General features: G+C 41.7%; 1 protein-coding gene across 3 annotated transcripts in view; it reads right to left on the bottom strand.

Annotated features, from left to right (window-relative positions):
- The window catches only part of LOC131246417 (C2 and GRAM domain-containing protein At5g50170-like), a 40,262-nt gene that overhangs the window by 11,316 nt on the left and 12,752 nt on the right, over window positions 1-16,194 (bottom strand). For all 3 annotated transcript variants that reach the window (XM_058246522.1, XM_058246524.1, XM_058246523.1), the window contains exons 2-5: window positions 6,125-7,381; window positions 4,680-4,862; window positions 4,294-4,577; window positions 4,099-4,215 (exon numbers count right to left, since the gene is read on the bottom strand). In XM_058246522.1, coding sequence (XP_058102505.1) covers window positions 4,099-4,215; window positions 4,294-4,577; window positions 4,680-4,862; window positions 6,125-7,381 — 1,841 coding nt within the window. The remainder of the gene's footprint in view (window positions 1-4,098; window positions 4,216-4,293; window positions 4,578-4,679; window positions 4,863-6,124; window positions 7,382-16,194) is intronic.

Raw genomic sequence — 16,194 nt, 5'->3', positions numbered from 1 at the left:
GATGTTGGAGTCCATAGAAGACCTTGTGGGCTTAGCATGAAGGAAGAGTGGGGAAAGAAAGCAAGATAGTGTGGCGGCTAGTTCTTATGGCTTCGCTTTGGGCTATTTGAGGAAAAGGAACAATCGTTGCTCTCGCAACCTCCGTAGTTTGGTTAGTATGGAAGGTGGACATTGTGTCAGCCAAAGCAGACAATATCTTACCAGAGGGGTCGGGGTGTTACAAATGGTATTAGAGCCAGGGCGCTCTATCTCCCGAGGTGGGGTGAGTCCCTGCCCAGCCGGGTTGGTGACGAGCCAGCTGTCAAGGAGGTGGGTGTCCAGTCCCACATCGGAAAGGGAGAGCCTAAGATCTTGGTCTATATGTGGGGCTTCGGCCTTCAAGGGTAAGACGCGTTTTGCGGGTGGTTCGCTAACCGCTTCCACTTGCGAGAACAAAACCGTGAAGGTGGACATTGTGCCAGCCAAAGCGGACAATATCTTACCGGAGGGGTCGGGGTGTTACAAATGGTATCAGAGCGAGGGCGCTCTGTCTCCCGAGGTGGGGTGAGTCCCTGCCCAGCCGGGTTGGTGACGAGCCAGCTGTCAAGGAGGTGGGTGTCCAGTCCCACATCGGAAAGGGAGAGCCTAAGATCTTGGTCTATATGTGGGGCTTCGACTTTAAGGGTAAGACGCGTCCTACCGGTAGTTCGCTAACCGCTTCCGCTGTGTAGGAACAAAACCGTGAGGGTGGACATTGTGCCAACCCGAAGCGGCCAATATCAATCCTTAATTGGAAAGACGCGTTTTGCAGGTGGTTCGCTAACCGCTTCCACCTGCGAGAACAAAGCCGTGAAGGTGGACATTGTGCCAGTCAAAGCGGACAATATCTTACCATTGGGACCGGAGTGTTACAGGTTGTGACTTGTGAGGAGAATCAAGTTTGATGTAGCCAGTTGGGCATCTGGCTTTAAGTCAATGGATTGTAGAGTTTTTTCTTTTTTAAAATTGTAATTCTTTGTGCCTTCCTCTAATTAGCTGTTCTTAATAAGATTTCCATTACCTTTAAAAAAAATTATTTAAAAATTACAAAGATGGAATAAAAAAATTGTTTTATTTGGTAAATTAATTTTATTATTCCAATATATATATATATATATATATATATAGAGAGAGAGAGAGAGAGAGAGAGGAATGCTCAGATGCACACCAGGTCTCACGAGTTCTTGTGAGAACTCATTTCCGATGATATAAGCCCAAAATCTTCATTGTCCACCTGATGCAGCACCTTATGAACCCCCCAGTGCCCAAGTTCTATCCTGATCCAAAAGTCTGGTGGGCCATGGAAAAAGGAAATAGTTTCCTCCCTTGATTTGCCTCTCTTTTGTCATGACCCACCAAAGTTTTGGATTAGGGTAAAACTTGGCCCTAGGGGTTTCATGGGGTGCTGCATCAAGTGGATGGTTCAGATTTTGGACTTATATCACGGGAAATGAGTTCTCAAAAAGTTCGTGAGAACTGGTGCGCAGCGGAGCATCCCTATATGTGTGTGTGTGTGTGTGTGTGTGTGGATGGATGTTGATAAGTAATGTGCTACCTTTGGAGGAAAGTTATTTTTGAATGATTTCAAAATTTAGAAAATAATTAAAAATCTTTTTATTTTCAAAAATTAATTATATTTTTCATAATTATGTATGCATGTATGGATGGATGTGTCATGAAACAACTACAATAAGATCAAAAAAAAACTTGTTCTACCAGGAAACCTAGGCACAAAGTATCCCATGCACTATCTACTACCAAACAAAGAGCTATTATGTAATGCCCATCCAGAGAGTTTCTACAGTATGATTAGGTTTTCAGTCCATACAAGCAGGAGCCCCCGGTTCATTGTTAAAGATTTGATATGATGCAACTTATTTTAGATGGGCCATGCACCAAAGACCCACCTGAATGGAAAATCCCAATCTTTCAATATGTCGCCAGCAAACAGGTGTTTAACAAAGAAAATACAGCAAAAGGGACCATTCAAACCTAAAACCAAAAAAAAAAAAAAAAAACAAAACAAAACAAACAAACAAACAACAAACAAAAAAAAACAAAAAAGAGCCAAAGATTCAACAATTAGGATCTGACAGTCCAAGGGACTTAGTGCATCAACCATTAACGGTGGGCCCGCATATTAACAATTTGGACCTGTGAACCATGTGCACCACTAGCTGATAGGGACATATCGTGCACACGCACGCCCCCCTTATGCACGTACGCAAGGAAGGCCCCACCTTCGATCTGGATCGATGACGACATCCATGGAGGGCCTCCTAGCTAGATGACTATGTTTTGGTTCCTTGGAGTGGACCCGATCATCATGTAGATCCCATTATTGGATCTCATGATCGTGGCCCACTACCCTAGGTGACCTGGGACTATGAGTTTTGCTTATTACCGTTATTAGGAACACCATGAACGGTTTAGATTGCATTGATTAGTTGCTATTTTATATTACTTCGTCTCTACGTAATATTATGCGCACATGGCGCAGCTTTTGAGGTATAGGTTTTTCTTATAAATAGGCAACCCCTTGTAGGGTTTTTTTTCATTGAAGATGATTAATAAAATTCTGCGTTTTCCTGCTTCTCTAATTCTCTGAGTTGTGGAAACCTAATTGAGTGTGAAACCCTCCCTTCTTTGAAGAGCTAACTACCGTGGTGCGAAACCACACCCATCCCAAATCGCCCTCATCTCCTACCCTCCATATTCCTCATCTCCTACAGCCATCCCCTCATCAAGTCCACCCACGTTTGCAGCTAATCTTTCTCCAACAGCAGATTTCTAAAATCTGGCCCTCCAAGAGGGCTGAAACTTCAACGGAGCACCATGTTCAAACCGATTATCCATTTGACCTGAAATTTGGAGGGAAGGTGGCCCATCCCTGGCCGACCAGGCCCTAGTTGGCTGATTCCAGATTCGTGGGCCCCACACACATGCGGGCCACCATCCACGCACGTGCATCAAGCCGATTTGTTGTCCACACGTGCGGGCTGATCACAAGTTCCCTCTCATCTCTATTTCACTCCTCTTTCGCCTTATTTCCATAACTCTAACCCTAGATCATCTCAAATCCCCAAGTTCTATTCCACTTTTGAAACCCTAGGTTTTCCCAAATTGAAACGTGGGAATCCCTTGGATTGGGAAATAATCCTCTGCATGTGTGGATGAATCTACTATCCTTCGAGCATTGTTTGGCCTATAATTTTTAATTGATTCAGCCCTAACATGTGTAGGCTTGGACCCTCGTAGATTCCCCTTGTTGAATGCTTGACTTTATGTGGGATGTGGAATTATTGTAATTGTTTCTAAATTATTATGATCTAAAGCCTGAAATCTTGCACATCATATCTAATTTTCATGTTCTGCATCACTAGCACAAACTGGAAAATGCTAATGATGCTATAGAAAAACCTGGGTCGAGTATTGTGTAGTACCCTCTTAAACGAACAAAAATAAATACTTAAAACCATGCACATTATTCTACTCCAAACTCAAAGATCTTAACTTGAAAAGCATGTAGTCCAAACCCAACCCAAATACCTAGTAACTTAAATTGACTATCCAACTACCCAAAAACTGAACAACAAAATTTTGGATCAGATTACAATTCCAAGTACATGCATAGTGTAAATAAATAGCACCCACCATCATATCAACAGTTTGGATCTCTGAACCATGAGCACCACTCGTACAAAATGAAAAACCATGCATATTATAGAAACACCCACGCTAAGCCTCCCTTTTTTTTTCCTTTTCTATTCTTTTTTTACTTTTCTTTTCTTTTCTTTTCTTTCTTTCTTTCTTTTTTCTTTTTTCTTTTTTTTTTTGATAAATGAAATGAGAATTGTATAATAACCTCCTATATAAAGTTGGAAACTTAAATATTTGCACATTATACTATTGAAAGTCAATGATCTTTAAGTGAAAAAGCTTGTAGCCAAACTCAATCAAAATAGCTAGTGACCTAAAACAAAATGGTTTGGTTTTGTTTCCATTTCCAACCTAGAAACAGAACAATTAATTATAGTTTGGTTTACATTTCCAACAACATGCAATGGAAACAAATAGCACCTGCAAAGGTAACTTGCGCTTCAAGTAGCATGAAAAATCATTGATGAGAAATTCGTCTGGTGGCAACCCAAACAGCTTCTGAAACGTCAAATTCCTCTGAGGCGACTGAAGGTTTAGCTGGAAAATGGGAATTACGCAGTTAGAGAAACAGTTTTAGGATGTACACGAACACCATGGTAATTATGATCCATTTACCTTCTTTCCAACTTCCTTCTCCATCTTCATTAAGTACTCTCTAATAGTTTCAGCTCCTTTACTATTGTCTAGGAAAATTCGTAAGTGCAGCTTCGTCTGAGATACTTGTGCCAGTTTGCCTTCAAGGGGAACCCATATATCTGCCAGTTCTGCAGATGTGTGTTTTAGAAAATTGATCTCAGCATGCCCAAGAGAGCCAGCCTGATAAAATGGACCATCAAAATCAAAAGCTTCCACATCCAAGACAGATGGCGGCTCTTCCATTGCATCAAACTCCAGTATTTCTGCACATGAATTCACTTAAAAAGTGATGATCACAAGGTAGACCAATCATCTCAAATACCCAAGTGTCTAAACAAAAGTAAGCAAGTAATTCAGAATGTTACCATTCCATTGAGGATTGCGAGTTTGAAGCTTGACAGAGCTTGTTCTAGTTTTGCCATTGCATGTGAAAACCACATAAGGGTCTGAAAGCCCATCTGAATCTACAGACGCAAAATTCTCTCCTTCAATTAAAGCCACTGTAAGTAACCATCCATCACCTTGTGCTTTGACTCCATGATCACTACCTATGGAAAAGGAGAGAATGGCATCAAAAGTAACTAATACATACAACATTACCACTAGCGGTGTGTCAAAGGGCTAGATCTGACCCAGCCCAAACCCGTTAATACTTAGTCACACATCATACATGATACACCCAATCATCAATCCAAATTGTCCACTCCTTGTACACCACTATTGGCAGGCCATGACACACACACAAAAAAAATGCATCGCATGGATCGGATGATACTAACCCTTTGAATGTTGGACACTCTGCCAGAAACAATCCAATTTTTACGAGCCATAGCACAGATGGGAGCATCATCTGACCAAAGTGCTTCTTTTGCATCACATGCAATCCACAGTGGAGCCTATTGATAGATGTTTTAAAATGATGATGAACCTAGTTGATCTTTGCTCACCATTTTTCATAATATTGATCAGATGGTTAGGATCATCCAATCCGATCCGTGTGATCTATGCATCATAGCTAGGCAATAATGGTGTGGAACAAATGGACAGTCCCAACCAATAACTAGTGGAACCACATGTCATTTAGAAGTTATGAAATCATATACAATCCATAATGGGACCTATTGCATTGATATTTCAGATGACGATTGGGTGATTTTGCCTATGCCATGATGGTTAGGATTATCTGCTCGATGCCATCTGTGCATCACACATACGCGCGCGCGTGCACACACACACCCACACCACCACCTTTATATTTGTGTGTGCAAGCGCACACACATACCTTCCCAAAATTTATATCTCCACACTCATGCACATACACACATGTATGCACGCGTACGCATGCACCCCATCCCCATCTTTACACTTCCCCAAATTATATCTGCACACACACACACACACATGCATGCGCTTGTCCCCAACCAAGGTAATGGAGGGTTGATCTTAAGTAGGCAGTATATGAGGGTCTCTATATGACCACATGGCCATATAACCCTGCCCATCCAGTTGACATGTATAGAGATACGATTAGTCCATCTAATGAACCACCTAACCATCCAGCCGGATATTCTGGCAGACAGTGTAACCAGTTCTATCATGAACTAATCTGAACTTTTTGCCCCCTTCCTCCCTCATGACCTTAGTCTAAAATTGAAACCCATAATCATGATCCAAAATTATAATAGGCTACCATGGTGATTGAACAAAAGCCAGCAACTAGAGATAAAGAACACTTTGATCTCACTTCAAATTGTCAAACTTGAGTGTCAGAAAAGTTCCAGAAAGAAAATAAATAAGAAAAAAAAAATACCTCTTTGCAGTCTAGCCTGTAGAAAATGAGAAATCATATTAAATATGCATTGTCCTTGAAGAACCAAAATTCCACAGGAGACCAACTCCCCAAGGGTGTCAGGCAAATCAAGACCATTAAATTCCAGCCCCTGACGTGTGCTAGGACCTGATAGGAGAATGTGCACTAGAACATACAAGCCCATGAAAATGGTAGAAACCACAGTCACATTCCAAAAGTACTCCACTGCCAATTCCCAGTCTGACTGGTGCTCCATTTGCAATGATGCCAGTGCCTGCTTCTTATCAAACAGGAGCTCTGCAGGATCCACTGGTTTAATATTCTGAGCTAACAAGTTAGCAAATTGTTCATAGCTTTCCTTGAGTCCCTGCCGAGCCCCTCCTTCAATCATTCCTTTCATAACCGTGCTCTGAAAGAAGTTTATGTTCCAAGATATTATGAGACGGGAGGACTCTTCTCCTGAAGACAATTCTGGCCCAGGCATTATCTTGTAGAGCAGCTCGATCTTGAAACAGTTGCCATATGGGACATCAGGTGTGCTCACACTCATCAAGACTGCAAACTCCTTCCCATCTGCTTTTAGATAGGATTGCTCCTCCACAGCTTTCACAGCCTTCACTAACTTTGTTGCAGCCTTTGTGTAGGTAACAACTCTTCTTAAACGTAAAATCTCGCCGCATTCCCATGTCCATGAACCTTCTTGCATGTCCATGGTTCCCTGCACTTGTGCCAGATCTTTCCTGAACTGTGAATTGGGTGCAAAAAGAAATGTGTTCAAATCTTTGGATGAAATCATATATGTCTGATCAACAAGGATACCCCCTTGTAGATCTTCTGGCATCTCATCATGCTCTTCATCTTCTGACCGCATTCTTTCCATGGCTTCTTCAAAGGTGCAGCTAGCAGAAGGTTCACTTGTGTTATTCCCACAATCAGAGAGTGTATTGCCAAACTCAGATGAATCATGATTACTCGAAACACTTGTGTAGGATTCCCCATTCTTAGTAAGAAGTTTCTGCATTAAACGGCCCGCAAGTGCCTGCACTGACTGTTTTTCCTGTGGGACAGGTGCTGATTTTTCCAAGTTCATCTTTGCATCAGGAGTTGTGTGACTCAGAATTTCATGAGATGCTTCTTTTGGGTTTTCCATTTCTTCTGAGTTGACATTGTCAGTGAGTCTCACGCAAGTAGGAGAACAATGGATGATACCATCATCATTATTTCTCCCATATAAGGACATGGTAAGAAAAATCTTCCCTGCATTTCCCAAGAATCAGGTCATTTCATGGTGATCAAATAGAATATTGAAGTTACATATAGAAAGGGAAGAACAAGTCATACACCTAGAATTCCTCATTCTTCTAAACACTATTTTTAAACTGATCATTGTTAAATGCTGAAAGAGTGCATAAGCAGACAAGCAACCATGGATGATGAAATCTTAGAAAAGAAAACATTCCCCACGAAGTACCAAATCAAATCAAGAAACTATCCCAGCATGAATTATGAAGCCTACATGCATAAGCACTTTCAAACAGGGGAAAAAAAACATTTTTCCATCCATTAGTGCTGCCGCAAGATTGCGCCATTATGCAAAACTCCCAAGTGCAGATTGATTGAAGGGGACTCAATGCAATTGCATGGGCCTCCTCAGAATACACCTCTTTGGGGTTAGCTTATATTTTAAATGAGCTACGAATATTTCACTTATTCAGGTCCCTAGGGTCTCGAATTGTATCGTTTGATTATTTAGCACAGGTGGGGGTTCATATCTCCAGTGTTCGTGGTATCAATATCCTTTACATGCATCACTGGCTGCGTATACAGAAACATGTATCAATATCGCCAATGTTATTGCTGATACCCAGAAATGTATTGCTGATTGAGGGAAATATTGGGAAAACACAGAAATTGTGGAATTTCTCAATGAAACTTCAGGAAATGCTAAAATACACATTTGCATATTTAGGAATCAAATAATTGTAAAAAAAAAAAAGACACACATAATACGTTTCTCTCTAATGGGGGCTAAAAGCATGTAACACTAACTCAAGGATACATTGAGAAACATGGGCAAATTGGTGGATTTTTTCAATATTACTTCAGGAGATACTAGAATACACATTATTGCATATTTAAGAATCAAATAATAGCAAAACTGATGCATATTTGCATATTTAGGAATCAAATAATAAGTTTCATAAAAGCATGTATCATTGACTTAGGGAAACATTGAGGAAACATGGGGAAAATGGTGGATCCATCCATCCATGCACGCACATATATACAAACATACATTCATGATACATACATCCATCCATCCATCCATGCATACATATACACACATACAACACATGCATTTCATCATACAACCATGCACCTATAAAAATAAAAATAAAAATGAAATGAAATGGAATTTTTTTTAATAAACAGATTTTTGGCTATATTGATACATTGGCGATATTATTGAAATACCGCCGATACATTGGCAATACAAGCACACAGTTGAAAATATTGGCAATACATTAGCGATATCGATACATTGGCAATACATGCAACACTTGGAATTTACACAATCAAAAATATTGGGTTACGGTTTTGACAGGTTTAGAAAGGTTGTAAGGCAAGGGAAAAGATAAGGGAAAAAGAAGAAGAGGAATACCTTGTTGGAGAAGAGAGAGGAAGCATGCACCTTAGGGAATCCACCACCAAACAAGCGTCTACTCTTCCACGATTCAATTAGAATGAAGGATTTCTCACAAACCCTAAAAACAAAGAGGAAAACTACCTTCACACAAGAGAGCTTCTCTTTTATTTTCTTCTCAATCTTCTCCACTAGGGTTAGAACTCGTCTCCCATCCACAGAGAGTTGCGTGGATGTGGGTGGTTGCCTCCATCTCCAGTACACCGAGTAGGTCATTTGATGTCCCCATCAATTCTCTTCAAAATAGCCTGGCGGGTCCCATCTAGAACTCGTCTCCCTTCCACAAAGAGAGTTGCGCTGATGTGGGTGGTTGCACCCATCTCTGGTACACCCGAGTAGGTCCTCTAATGTCCCCATCATGAATCTACTAAAGGCATTGGTGGGGCTTATTTGAAGTGGCGAGTTACATCGGTTTTAAGTTGTGTCAAAAATTACGCATGCTCAAAAACAAAATCCATACTTAGAAGAAAGAGGTTCTGGGGTCTCGTGGGTGGGAGATCAGGAACATCCTTGTGGGACTTCAGGAGTTAGATATGAAGGAAGAAATTTCTAAGTTATCGAAGAAATAAAAAGGAGTTCGGGCTAATTTGTCTCAAGACTAGAGAAACCAATTAAAGGAAGAAGAAATCAAGTGGCACCAAAATTCCAGAATGGTATGGTTGAAGAAGAGGGGCAAGATTACAAAACTTTTCCACATTATCGCTAATGCTAGGGCTAGATGCCATAAATTATCCAGCTTGTAAATGGATAGGAGGAGAGTTTAAGGAAAGGATCGATTACGCGAGGCAGTGATAAACTTATACAAAAGAATGCGATCAAGGGAAGAGTGGATAAAGTTGAGGTTACATAATCTACACTACCATAGATTGTCAAACGAGCAGGTGGAGAATTTGGAGCCCCCTTTTTCTAAAGAGAAGGTAAAGGTACGATTGAGTCGTTAGGCAGTGATAAGGCGTCAGGTCGGAATGGTTTTCCGATAGCATTCTTCCAATTGTTTTGGGATACAGCAAAGGGCGACATCATGTGCTTCATAACAGAGTTCGCTGAGGGGGTCCACCTGTTGGCAGATATTCGCACCTCCTTATTGCGATCATCCCAAAGGTGTCAGGTGCAAAAAATATTAAGGATTTCAGGCCTATTAGTTTGATTGGAGGCCCCTATAAAATCCTTGTTAAAACCTTTACTTACAAATTCATATTGGTTTTGAGTAGCGTGATATTAGATAACCAATGTGCTTTTATGTCGAGTAAACCGATTCTAGATTGTGACCTCATGACCCATGAGTGCATTGATTCAAGATTTAAGGAGGGTTCAAATGGCTTAGTGTGTAAGCTGGATATTGAAAAGGCCTACGACCATGACGACTGGACTTTTCTAGACAATATACTTAGTAGGATTAGGCGTGGTGAGAAATGGAGAAGGTGGATGAAGGAACGTATCTGTTACGCAAGATTCGGTTTTTTCAAAGACGACACTAGCCAAAACAGCCCAAAATCTTAAAGCCAATATTTTAACTAGGATCTTATACGGACCTCCAATCAAGCTAATCAGCTTGAAATCTTTTAAGCTTTTCGCTTTGGTGACCTTCGGGATTTGTGGCTATGAAAGATGCTCCTAACTCGATTATGTAGAATTCCAATATGAAGCTCACGATATCCCCTTCAACCATTTCCCAAAACTCCTGAAAGAAGACCAACAGGAAGCCATTGGGACACGGGGCCTCATCCCTTCATAAAGACTTTACAGCAGAGCCTTTACTTCATCCTCCAAAAACGGCCTCTGAATAGATGCAGCGACAATGTCGAAAAGACCACGGATCTAGAGATCATCCAGCAAGGGCAACTCCCACCCCTCGTCCATAAGGAGAGATTATAAAATTTGACCACATATACGCACACCTGATTTTTCTCCTCAATTCTTCTACCGTCCACAACAACACTGCCAATATTACATTGCTTCCATTTGATCTCTTCCTCCTTAAGTCGGCTTGAATATTCCTGAGTAGCCACACCCTACGGTTCTTTTCTTCCTCTAAGAACTTGACTCTTCCGCCTTTATATTGAGGGCATGAATTCCATTCAGCCAATCATCCATCTCCCCCTCGTGCCTCCCTAAAAACTCTCTTCCAAGAAAAATGATTTTTGCCTTTAAGAAGCTTCAACTTTTGACTGAGCTGGAACCCGGCAAATCCCACCACAGTGAAGGAATTCCACCATTCTTTGATTAGGTCAACAAAGCCCTTCACCTCTAGCCATGATAGCTCGAACTTAAATAGCTTTGACCCCCAACTCTCCACCTCTGGCTCCGACAAACAAGAACAATGGTCTGAAACAAGTTTTGGCAACCCTCTCAAAGAGAACAATGGACCCAATCCACTTACAACTAGGGTTGTACACGAACCGGGCTAGCCCGATTAACTCGCTCGACTCGGCCCGACCCGGAACTGAGTTCAGGTCGGGAAGGGCCATTTTTTTCGGCCCGAAACTGAGTTCGGGCCGAGTTCGGATTTGTCCCAGTTCAGCCCGACTCGGCCCGAAACCCGACTCGATTTGGCTTAACCCGGCCCGACTGATGCAAATTCTCTCAAATGCTCAGGATCAAAGTAGAACCGAAAATCCTTCCCTTCCTCGTCCTGATTTGAAGAAGTGTACATCGAAGATAAACAGATCTTTAAATCCATAACCAAGGTCCGGTTCAGATACTGAACTTCACCCAAAGCACACAAGAAACTCCACAGGTAATGATTCATGCTCTTGCATCTATCCCCGTCGCCTGTGTAGATCAAGTACCGTCCTTTACTAAATGCACCCTCGGAAACAATCACCGGAAGGGTATCATTTACTGCTTCACCAACCACGGGCAAATTAGCTTGAGGCATAGGCTGCTTCTCAAATCCTGGCTTTTGATTCTTTTTCCTTTTCCTCGCATTCATACTTGTATGGTAATCCCCAATCCCAACAACAGTATAAGTGCAGTTCTCGGATCTAGTAAAACGATGCAGTTTTCCCTTCCTTAGGTCTAAACCGCCATGCCATGTCGCAGCTGCTATCATTTGATCCACGAGCAGATTTCCCAAATCGATAGAAATGGATGTCCTTAAAATGCTCTATGGCGGCCCTCATCATCAACTGGAAGATATTTGGGTTTGTACAATCAATTGGGCCATGAAATCCTCACCTGTCTTGAGGACAGATTCTTCAGACTTGAATGTGACATTTGTTTTGGAAGTGAGGAAGGTAGTGATTTTGGTTGACGAGTGGAAAAGAGGATCTTCGGGCTAGTAAGTTGCAGCGATGATGGTGAAAATCAAGACCCCTAGAACGAAGAGCGTGAAACAGAGGTTCCCAATCATGGCAAGGGCGTTTTGCCCAAGGTTCTCTGGTAAGGTCCGAAACTGGCCCCGAACTCAGCCCGAACTCGCCCGATTGCTGACCGGGCCGGATTCAAGCTTGATGTGTTGGCCCGGAGGCTGGGCCGGGTTCGGGCTGGATTTGGCTGGTGACCGGGCCGGGCCGGGTTTAGCCCAGTTCGACCCAAATCGACCCATGTACACCCCTACTTACAACATAAATCTGTCTAAACTGGAGATTGTTATCTTAATCTTGCCAATTGGACCAGGGGTGTAACATCCCAAATTTTCACGACCAGAGTTTGTACTCATGCCCGTGAGAACCGGGTGTTAATGATGTATAAATTGGATGCTTTAAAAATCGCACTATTTTTTTTCCATTTGGATCACATCCAGGTATATTCCTGAAGGTAATCATTCATGAGAATAAAATCAACTGTATTGATTATTTCATTAGAGTAAAGAAATTTAATAAATAATCAAATGCCTTCTCAATGGAAGCTTATTACATTAATCGAGTTCGCAGCAGAAGTATAAAACTAAATAATAAAACTATCTTCGTATTCTTTCAGTATGATCTTACATAGGAAGATGGTCCTCTAGGTCTTTAATCTGTACATCACTTGCATCATCTGTACGGTTGGGAGAGGGTCAATGCCCTACTTATAGTAATGGTCATCCTTTAAGATTAACAATAATTCAAGAGATTTATAAAAGCAATGTAAAGGTTCTAATACATCCCGTACTCCACAGCTACAAAAGGTATCAATGCACAAGCAATCTATATGAGATGCATGCCTAGCAAAGTATATGCGGTTTATCACACTTAGCGATCGCCACAATGTGGAATACGATTATAGTTATCCGACACGCCCCGCATCCCATACTAGGAGATTCGCCGGCGTGTCCCACGTTTAACATGGATTTATGCTATTATCCCAAGACGAACACAACACATGACCAAGGGAATCACGCAACCCGAATTGGAGCGACTAATTGCGACATCCAACCCCCAAAAGAAAAGACTGGATTGGAACGACTAAATGCGACACCCAACCCCCAAAAGAAAAGAATTGATGTAACACATGTAACGATTTACATACACCAATTTGTGTACCATCACCCATGAAACATGGAATTACGTGTCGCCCCAAGGCCGCAACCGAAAACGCATTACGTCCACGATATTTATTCGATCGCTAGAAGAGGGATACCCAACATAATACTTGCACCAAAGAGGGAAATCCAGTGAATCATAGGAGTTCAGGAATATCAAGACACATGCCTGCGCCCTTTAAAAATAGATAGCACAAAGCCAATAACATAAAGAGAAGAGTGGCAAAGGCCAACGTAATAAAGAGGAGAGAGACGATGGTCAACTTAATAAAAGAATAGTAGCAATGGCTAACTCAACAAATAGACGAGTGGCAATGGCCAACTCAAATATAAGGAGAGTGGTAATAACCAACTCAATAAATTAATAAAGGCAAGGGCAAGGCTTGCATCCATCGCCCCACATACATTCATAAAGATCATTCGTAATTAACATTACATTATAATCCCAAAGGGCAAATAATTGGTGGTAAAACATATGATTGCAGGAAGGATTTGTAGTAACAAGAAGGCATGTAAAAGGCAAGATAAATATAACAACTTAAATTAATGTAAGCTTAAAGGATAAACCCTCACCTTCACTCGACTCAAATTTGGCCCATGCAAGTCTACTCATCACACGATCTCTCTCTCTCTCTCTTTCTTTCTTTCTTCCCTTTCCTTTCTCTTTCTTCTTCTTTTTTTTCTTTCTTTTTCCTTTTTCTTCCTTTCTGCCACGTCCGGTAAGGTTGGTTGTTGCTCTCTCTCTCTTTTCTTGCAGTCTCTCTTTTTCTTGTTTTCCAACTCGACTTAGCCTCAGCCCAACTCGTCAACGAGTTGAGGCAGGATGGAGTGGCACTCGACGTAGTGCAACACCACACGAACCCTCTCTCCTTCTGATCGGATCTTGTTTCTCCTCTCAAATCCTTGCTAGGTTTTTATAGCTCTCGATCTAAACTCAAAAAACTTTTTACGTAAGTCAATTTACGCAGCAAGAACAATGGCGTAAGACCTACACAGCTCGTTTTGCAACCGAGAGAGACGGACACACTCAACTCCCTACTTTCTTGTGGAACGGTGTTGTTTCCGTTTATATCTGGGATTCCCTTCCGGTTTACGATCCCTATGGTCAACGTATGTTCCATCGGAAATCCCTTTGCCTATCTTTGGACGGTTCAGATCATGATCTGGTCTTCAATCTTAGTGGTGTTGGATATTAGAAACAACTGCTTTGTGGCCACAATCGCCCTATGCAGAGCAGTTTACTCCGTCGTGGTTAGGGATGGTGGGCAGCGAATGATGATGAACAGCTTGGATTCGTTCCTCATTCCATGATGGTGGGTCCCACTATGCGTTCTTGTCACGGTCGGATTCATGTTCCAAATGCAAAAACAGGAGGAACGTAACGAGAGCTTCGGGAGCAGTCCGGTTGTCGCCGGTCTTGTGTGTGTGAGAGACCTCACCTATGTGCGAAACAACCTAAGGTGTGGTTGGGTTTGCCCTGGCTTCAAGATGGATGGTCTAAATTGACCATCCGATCACAGCTAGTGGGCTACAACTTGTTTTAGCGGATGAGGTCCATTCACTTTGCGAACGGCAGGAAATCCTCCTCTCTTTCGAATTCTGTCGGGTCAGCGCCCATTTGACCCGGGCTTCTGGCCCAGTGCACCACTCTTTATACACACCCACGCTAAGTGTGGGGCCCACAGTGCTGCTCTTAAGAAATCTACACTGTTCCTTTGTTTTTCCATCTAATTTAAGGCATTGAGCCCAAAGTTGAAGCATATCCTATGGTCAAGTGAATCATACCACATGAAACAGTTGTGATTTCCACCGTTGAAACTTTTCTAAGCCCTACAGTGATGTTTATTTATCATCCAATCCTGTTCATAAGATCATACAGACACAGATGAAGGGAAATTCCCTACCACAACTACCCAGGACCTTTCTTCGCTCGATGGACACCAAAATCAACGGTTGAGGGCTGATCTGTCGATTGGGTCTCTTTTACAATGATCCAAGGGTTGAAATTCGATGTGTACAGTTAAATTTGGATTCCTAGGCATGGTATAAAATTTCACATTAATTGGATAGTGGGAACTACGTGATCTAGAATTCAGGGGTCTAGTTTAATGGCATTTTCATAGTTATTGCCAATCTAAGAGTTTTGTGAAATCCAATGATTCTACATGGTTGAATGCATCCTTCTAAACAATTCTTACAAATAGACTTGCGTCTGGACCATTACGGATAGGGAGTTATTCGCCACTTCATTCAAGGGAAGGTGCCTACGTCAAATCACGTAATGGATGATCTTGTCTTAAAATCAACAGTCAGATAGCTTGGTCCTATTGCTTGGAGATCATTATCAATGGTTAGACTTGCGTCAGGATATAGATGTAACGTTAGGATAGTTAGATTTGTATCGTACGCGTGTACATATTATGTTAACTTATTGGTAACGCTTGAGAACTTTCAATACACGGGTATTGAAATGTTCGGGGTGTTACAAGGGGTACTTGTCATCCACCATCAGAAGATCCACCAACCCATGTCGGTCTACCCACAACAAGAACTCCTCTATACCATACATAATATAGGCCCTGTTGGACTTCTCAAAGCTAAATCTTGTCACGTTGAAATCACCCCCTATGCACCAAGTAAAAATGAACCTGTGGCGCACTAAATCGAGCTCTTCCCAAAAGTTGTCTTGATGCAGGACCAATGCATGAACTGAGTAATATGTGAGATCAAATAGCCGAATTAAGATATTTAATAAAAAAAAACACAAGCATCGATATAATCATCACAAATATCATGAAAATCAAAAGAAAACCATGCGTAATCCTAGCCTAAGCTACTAACATTGTAACTCAAGATCATTAAATAAAAAGAAACTAGGATCTAATAGATGTAGGTACATCC

The sequence above is a fragment of the Magnolia sinica genome, chromosome 5, assembly GCF_029962835.1.
Source record: "Magnolia sinica isolate HGM2019 chromosome 5, MsV1, whole genome shotgun sequence".
Taxonomy (NCBI): Eukaryota; Viridiplantae; Streptophyta; class Magnoliopsida; order Magnoliales; family Magnoliaceae; genus Magnolia; species Magnolia sinica.
The sequence above is the reverse complement of the archived record's forward strand: the minus strand, read 5'-3'. Positions and strand labels throughout refer to the sequence as shown.